Raw genomic sequence first — 8,020 nt, forward strand, 5'->3', positions numbered from 1 at the left:
TTACCCATCCTGCAAATGCCACCCTGAGAAATTGGCCACTTCTCTCAAAGTAGCTCTCCATTTCTGCACCTTCTTTTTGTTCTCCTTTTTGTGTTTAACAAAAGCTTCTGCAAAAGTTCCTGTCTGCTTTCGTACATCTGATGGATCCACTTTATAAAAAATAGGTAGAATTGTCATTCCAGTCTCTTTCATGCATTTAATGATCTTTGCAAGTTCATCTAGGCACCATATTGAAGATGCATAGTTTCTTGAGAGAATGACAATAGCAAATCTCGATTCTTCAATTACTTTCAAGAGCTTTGGTGAAATTGATTTTCCTCTCTCAAGTTTTTCATCATCTCTAAAGGTAAAAATGCCTTTTTGTTTCAAAGCAAAATATAAATGGTCTGTAAAACCATTGCGTGTATCCTCACCTCTAAAACCTAAGGAATACATCATATGTCCAACAAGGTGTGAAAGAAGAAGATGATGAGGCTCTTTCAGTGCCCATAGAAGCCATTGAAAATATTCTGATAAACCGTGAACCACAATTTATTGGATAACAAAGTACATTCAATTAAAATTGAACAAAAAATTAGAAGGAAAATAAATAAAAGAGATGGATTCAAGAAAAGTGAGAACTTAGGATTTGGTGAATCACAAGGATTATATAGCTCTAAAACTTCTTGAAACAACGCCACCGGATATCTGATACTAGAAGAAGTTGTAAACTTATATATATATATATATATATATATATATTCTTTTTTCTTTCTTTTTTTATTCCTAGGCAATGTCCTATCTATTGTGGTTTTTGACCAATTTAAGTTCTATTCATATTGCTTTCATTCTATATGTTCAGAATTCAGATACTGTTATGATGTGATATCCATTGTGCATGATTTCTTTATCTTTTTGATATGCCATTATGATGTGATTAGCCTATGCAATGGTCGTTTGTACGCACATTATATAGGGGGGAAAGTTCATCTCATTTTCAGATAATTCTTTTTTTTTCTTTTTTTCTTTTATATATATATATATATATATATGTGATAAAATTTAAACATATGGCTCTTTATATGCTGAAATTGCTGGAATTAACTCTGAAATCCTGCAATTGAAACAATTGGTTCTATTACCTAAGTGCTAAACTTGGCCTAAGTTTAGCCTTCTTAGGCCGTAAATGAGCTGAGCAAAACCAAGTATTAAAAGTTAAGGCTTGTTTATTAAATTTTATTTTGAACACAAGCTGAGCTTACTCATGACTCATGAGCTACTTGATTAATTTATTTTTTTTCTTATTTATAGTAAAATCATTACTAAAATGTTTTACCCTTCACAAATCTATGATTTTTTTTATTATTATTATTACAAATGGATTGTTTATATTGTGAATAAACTACAAATAATAATTTTATATCAAATGAACTATTTTGCCAACTTGTATAACCTAATTTCAAGTCTATATAAATATATTTTAAAACATGTATACATATAAATGTATAGAATTATATATAATTAATTCAAGCCCTATTCACAAACACATTATTATGTTTGAACTTAACCTGTTTAATAATCGAGCCTAAAGTTGGGTTTGAGCTTAGCCTGTTTACTAAACAAACGAACATAAACAAGCTCCCAGACAGCTTGGTTTATTTACAGACATACCCCTAGAGCTTTACTTGTCTCCTTTTAGAGTAGTGATCATTTTTTGGAGGGCAATACTAATCTGTATCTTCTACGGTGAAGTACTTGTAAATATATTGATTTTTGTGTTGACCTTGACCCATTTTTTCAAACATGTGAGAGTGAGACATATTCATGTTTGGATTTCAACGAATCAAAATCTTTCAGTGGTGGTGGTGGGATGAATATTCATTGGGTATTTGGGTTTTTCCTTTTTCATTTATATTCGTAACGGAGCTAATTAAACACAAGATTTTGATTCCTAAGTCCTAACCCCACCATCAAGTCCAAATCACAAAACTCACTGACCCACAGACCAAAGGCCACATAAACCCAGCACAGACCCTCAGGCCTCAACCCCACCATCTGTTCAAAAGTATAGCACAATTCATACAATAGGTACATGCCATTAAAATTTTAAAACTGAAGAAAAAATTAGAAGGAAAATAAATTAGAGAAGAGGAAAAACAATTTGTTGTGGATATTTTATTACAAGAAGAGAAAAATATAAGACATGGACGTGTGCAAGAAAATTAATAACTTACGGATTTGGAGAATTGCAGCTATTGGCTGTTGTAAAGCTCTAAAACCTTTTGAATACAGACTGTTTTTGTGCTTAGGCAATGCTCTCAAATATGATTCCAACACCTTTTCTTTTATCCCTAGTCCCTACTACACGGACTAGTTATTATTCTTTGAATGCATTTACTCTTGACTTTGAATTTTGGTTTCTTCAAACCTGTCAATTAGGATAGACTAAAACGTGTCACATGAACTTTCTTTGATTGCCCGGCACTTACTCCACTGATCGTAAAAATGTATCAAAATTATAACTACACACATATATATATCCCATGTATATGTATCGGTTACATTTAAAAATAATCATAATTACACACACATATATGATTTGGAATTTAATTAGATTTGGGCTTTTCAATTTTACACCCAATAATTCACTTGTCACAAAAATTACAAAATTAGATAAGACACGAAAATTTTATTCCAATTGAAATCCAATTTATAATATAATTGGATTTAAACTATTCTATTTTTGCACCTAATAATTCACTAGATACAAAAATTTTAAAGTTAGACGGAACACATAATGCAAAATTGGACTCCAATTTAGAATCTAATTGAACTTTCTCTAAGCTTTGGCTTTAACTCTATATAAATATATATATATATATATATATATATATAGAATACGCTTTTCATAATTTTCATAACATAAAAAAAATCACTAAAATGAAAATCAAAATATTATCAGACTTTGAAACTTATATATATTGAGATTTGTGAAGGCGAAATTTTAAAAAATCAAACTGTTGAACAATTTGACTCTTTTCATAATGCTTTTATGCGATTATATGCTTGACAATATGTTTACTAAGTTGGTCACTTTGGTTTGGTGGACCAGGCATTAAACAAATGACACAACCCCTTACTAATTAGCTGTACTATCAATTAAACAAGAACAATGATTGCTGGAATTAACTCCCGAAGTCCTGCAATTGAAACAATTGGTTCTATGCTTGTAAGTGTGGAATGCTAATTTGCATCTTCTAGGGTGGAATGCTTGTGAGTGTATTTTGCCATAATGGCCCATCATAAGCAAAGAGTGACATAACATTTTCTGTTGAGATTGCTCCTATCATATTTTGGAGTCATTAAATTCTTTTCAATATATGTTTGTATACTAAGGTTATATTAAATTTTACAATAGTTAGTTTTTAAGGGCCATAGGATTTTTTTTTTTTTTTTGGGGGAATGGGGACAATAGGTGTAGCTTCATGGTTATCTGCTAAAAGCATGTAGTGTGTTCTACTTTGGGCCACTTCAGTTTCAGGGGAAATTATCTCATGGAGCCAAGTAAATTCTATGCACTTTCTCCTTTTGATTTTTGTGTTGACCATGACCCATTTTTCGGAAAGATGGTACTAGGTCAACTGCTTCGTTGGTCTTCAAGCCTAGCCCACTTTTCACGTTCTTGGAAAGAGTACAGTAGGATATAACTTCTGCCTTGAAGTTTTGTTTCATATTACTTTCTTCAAAGTAGACATCCTGCATGATTATTTTTAGAGGAAATGGATGACCAGTAATGCATGCAGTAACTTTCTCTAAAAATTCAATCTGCTTTCTACGTTTATTCTTGACATTATAGTGTTTAGTCATGGTCCACTTTCTACTTGTTTTTTACTTTAAGGTGTGTTTGGTTGGAGGGGTGGAAAAGTGAGAGGATAAAAAATGGTGGGAAGATAGAAAAGTGGGAGAATAGAAAAAATTTTAATTTCCTTCCTTTTTGTTTGGTTGGGAGTGAAAAAGTGGAGGGATGGAAAAAGTGAATTTGTATAAATTTACTCATATACCCTTGTTAAAAAATGATGCACAATTAAAATAAAAAAATGACAAGCAATTAAAAAAAAAAATCACCCAAATTTATTAAACAATAAAAATTATGTCCAGGAAAAAAAAATCATGTCTAATTAAAAAAAAAAAACCGTAACACTACGTACAACCCAGAAAATCAAAAGAAAAAAGGATTTTAAAAAAAAAAAAAGAGTAGGCATTATTCTCAGAAAGTGAAAATAATAATAATAATAATAAAAAATAATGCCTTAAAAGGAGCAAATGCCCAGGAAAGCAGGCAGAAGAAAAAAAAAAAAAAAAGGGACGAAATTAGTGCAGTGGGCAATTTTGTCATTTACCCATAAAACTCCTCCCACACTATTTTCTCTCCATTTTGGAGAGACAAGTTTTAGGTGGGCTCAGGTGGAAAATGCCTGGGCCCCACCAAAAATTTTCCTCTCCCTCCCTCCTTACCAAACAACATCCTTTCTCATTTTCTCTTCAAATTTTTCCATCCTCTCTAAAATCCACCCATCCAAACATAGCGTTAGTGTTTAACCTAATGGTGACTTTAGTCTTTCAGTTTCCATGCTTTTGAAAAGAGGAAAATAGGACACTCTGACAAATTAACCTAATGGTGACTAATATTCAGGGCCGTCCCAAGGCCTAGGCCTAAGACCTCACAACAAAATAAAAAAAATTCCCTATTAAAAAAAAAGCCTCATCTCCCTTTCTAAAATACCCAAAAATATATAAAAATATAACATTTTTTAAATAATTGATACTTTTTTTTTAAGAGTGATGCTAAAATTATCACAAATTTTACTATAGGTTTAATTGACATATCACCAATCACATAAAAAAGTAATTCAAATACAAATAAATTAAGTTGTTGAAATTCATCAATTATAGTCATTATCACATTATATTGTGAACATTTTGTAATATCTTTTGGTTTTTTTTTTTTTTTTTTTTTTCATTTCTAACAAGGCTTCCAAAATAGGAGACCAATAGAAATTTAAACCAATTGAAACCCTAAAATGTTTCAAAAAAGATGCTACAAATGTGATAGATCATCAATAATGACTAATCTCCTCTAATAGTTTGAGACCTTAATTTTTGTAATCTCCTACAAAACCACATACCAAATAATATCTATCTATCTCTTTCTCTTGAAAAGAACATATAAAATTAAAATTTAGATTACAAATGAACTTAACTATGCATAGTCATTTATCCAAGTTAAAATAAGTTTCTTTTTTTAAAAAATAATATTTTTTTAAGTTCTTTTTGTTTAAATTTATGGCTCAACTATCATATTCGATCCTCTATATAAAATTAACCTTAGTTTAGTTAGTATTATTCATCAATTTCTGTATTTACATCAAATTAGTCTTAATTTAATTAGTATTATATAATTTTATTTAATTAATGTTTACATATTAAAAGGCCCCATATAAAATTTCCGCCTTAGGCCCCAAATTTTCTTAGGCCGGCCCTACTAATATCCATCAACTTGTTAAACAACATTACTTAGGACATGACTATGAGCTGGTAAGGAAAATTGTCTTAGAACTTAGTTTCTTTAGAGTTAAATTTTTCATGTTATATGTAATTTTCATCTTCATATGTACAATTATCTTTTAAATTTATAATAAAAGACAAATAGCATCTTAAAGTTACATTGTTACAACTTGAACTGTTGCATCTCAATAAGATAAATTGTTTTCGCATTGAGGTTTCATAATCACAAAGAATAAATGCACATATACAACTACTATCTTAGTAAATTATGATACTCTACCACTATTTATGTTTCCAAACCTTGAATTGAAACTCACCTTGCAATTGTCTTCTCCTTCTCAGTGTTCTCACTTATTGAATGTCACAGTAAACAAAGTAAAACAAAAACGGCATGAAAAATAAAGAGAGAGAAAACAACAAAATTTGATTCAAGGAAAAAAAAATCACTCGATGACAATTGCAACCAGAGATATGTATATATAACTAACATACTAGCCGTTGTAACTCTAACAGAACTAACAAAATTTATAAATAACGTGGAGCCAATGAGGCATTGACATCTGGCAAGGACCAACAATGACAAAACAATGTTACTTCGTAAAATAGAGGGAATTTGCAGACTAGCATAGTGAGGAGAAAGTATATCATAAGTTAATATGCGGTTGGAAGAAAATTGCAAACTAGCATCTCGAGTTTCATAGACTCAATTTCAGTCTAAAACTCGAGGGTCAAAGACTTGATTCTCACTTGTTGAGTTGGAATTATGATGCTAGATAGATCTCGAGTCTTATAGACTCGAGTTCTTAAAAGCAAAACCGAGTCTTTGAGACTCGATTTTGGTACTTAAAGAAAAACAGACCTGAAGAAGAACAAGAAGAACAATCTAACGAAGAACAAGAATAGTGACGAAGAATGATGAACAAAGGAAGAACGAAGAATGCTGGAGCTCTAATTGGATGGTTGAATGCAGACCTAAAGAAGAACAAGAAGAACGATTTGACGAAGAATAAAGACGAAGAACAGATTTGAAGAGGAACAATGAACAGAGGAAGAACAAAGAACGTTGGAGCTCCGATTGGACCTTCAGATCTGCACAAAGAAGAATGCTGGGTCTAAAAAACGCGAGGAAGAAGAAGGAATGCAGAATGCTAGGTCTGAAGAATGCGAGGAAGAAGAAGGAAAATAAAATGGTGAAACTCGAGTCTTAAAAACTCGAGTTCCACGTGGATTTTTTTCCACATTGGATGCGGCCACTTATAAATCGAGAATTAGAAACTCAAGTTTTACCTTGGAACTTGAGTTTTAGACACTCGAGATGCTAGTTTCCTGCATTGTTTTGAAACGTGACAACTAACTAAATTATTTGATATTTAAGGTTATTTGGAAAAAAATTCCATAAAATAACAGTAGTAATTGAAGACAAAACATTGTCATGGCAATAAATAAGAAAAGCGGTGTCGTTTAACTCAAAGAACCATTAAATTCAATACAGGAACTTCCATGGTGGGCTTTTCATGTTTTAAAGAAGAAGAATCATAAACAATTACTAGTAATACTCTACTAATTTTCTTGTTAAATTTAAAAATGGGCATTGGGTTTTAGAATCAAAGAGATATAGTTAAGTGCAAGCATGCACATCCTCAGTGAGGTCAACAACTTAATTGTTTAAATAACGTAGGTGTGAAAGCAAGTAGTGAGAAAAGAAAGAAAAAATTATTCAACTACATTAAACCAAATGGAAGATAATTATGAGAGAATAAAATGTTAGCCGGGGCAAAGTTTGTCGTCATCAACATAAATAATAAGGAATTTCTCACTAAACAGAAAAATGTAATTTGAATATTCTGTGGATTTCTATTTTGTTCTAAAAACATTAATGATTTTGGTAGTGGATTTGAGGCATGATATAATAATACAAATTACAAAGGAACAAAAACAACACTAGAATAAAAATATACAAGATTAAGAGAGTGCACTGTGTACTATCGAAGCTAATGTTCATAAAGAAGTAAGAAGCAATGGTTGCTAGAGATTGAGGCTCTGCCAGAGGATTCCTGTCCATTTGTTCGAACCCAAACATGTCAACTGTTCCTAAACATCTGAATGTCCTTCATTAGCTCTGCCACCACCTCTTTGTTACTTCCATTCCAGCCTCTAGTTTAGCTCAAACAACCAGTCATGGACCCATCTCTATTCTTACAATCAAAACTGAATGAATCTCATCCATTTTGTTCATATTCCCTTGCAGCTCTCCTCCAGCAGAATTGGTTGCCAATTGAAAGACTATAGAGGTCTGGACTTGCTTATTTTATTGCGGTTGAGGCTTTCCTTTAGTTCTTAACAGTTACCTTGCACATAGAAATTAAACTTTTACTATGCATGACCATATTAGTGGCAGGGAATAAAGGATCTCCCTTGCCTTGTTCCTGTAAGTCCAAATACACCATAAAATAAAGAAAAACAAGGCCAGGAAGTA

General features: G+C 31.6%; 1 protein-coding gene across 1 annotated transcript; it reads right to left on the reverse strand.

Annotated features, from left to right (window-relative positions):
• LOC115961078 (toll/interleukin-1 receptor-like protein) lies at positions 1-435 on the reverse strand. The gene has a single exon (XM_031080123.1). It carries the CDS (start codon positions 433-435, stop codon positions 1-3), a length of 435 nt encoding a protein of 144 aa, XP_030935983.1.
• Between the last annotated feature and the right edge of the window lie 7,585 nt (positions 436-8,020).

Source organism: Quercus lobata, chromosome 9 (genome assembly GCF_001633185.2).
Source record: "Quercus lobata isolate SW786 chromosome 9, ValleyOak3.0 Primary Assembly, whole genome shotgun sequence".
Classification (NCBI taxonomy): domain Eukaryota; kingdom Viridiplantae; phylum Streptophyta; class Magnoliopsida; order Fagales; family Fagaceae; genus Quercus; species Quercus lobata.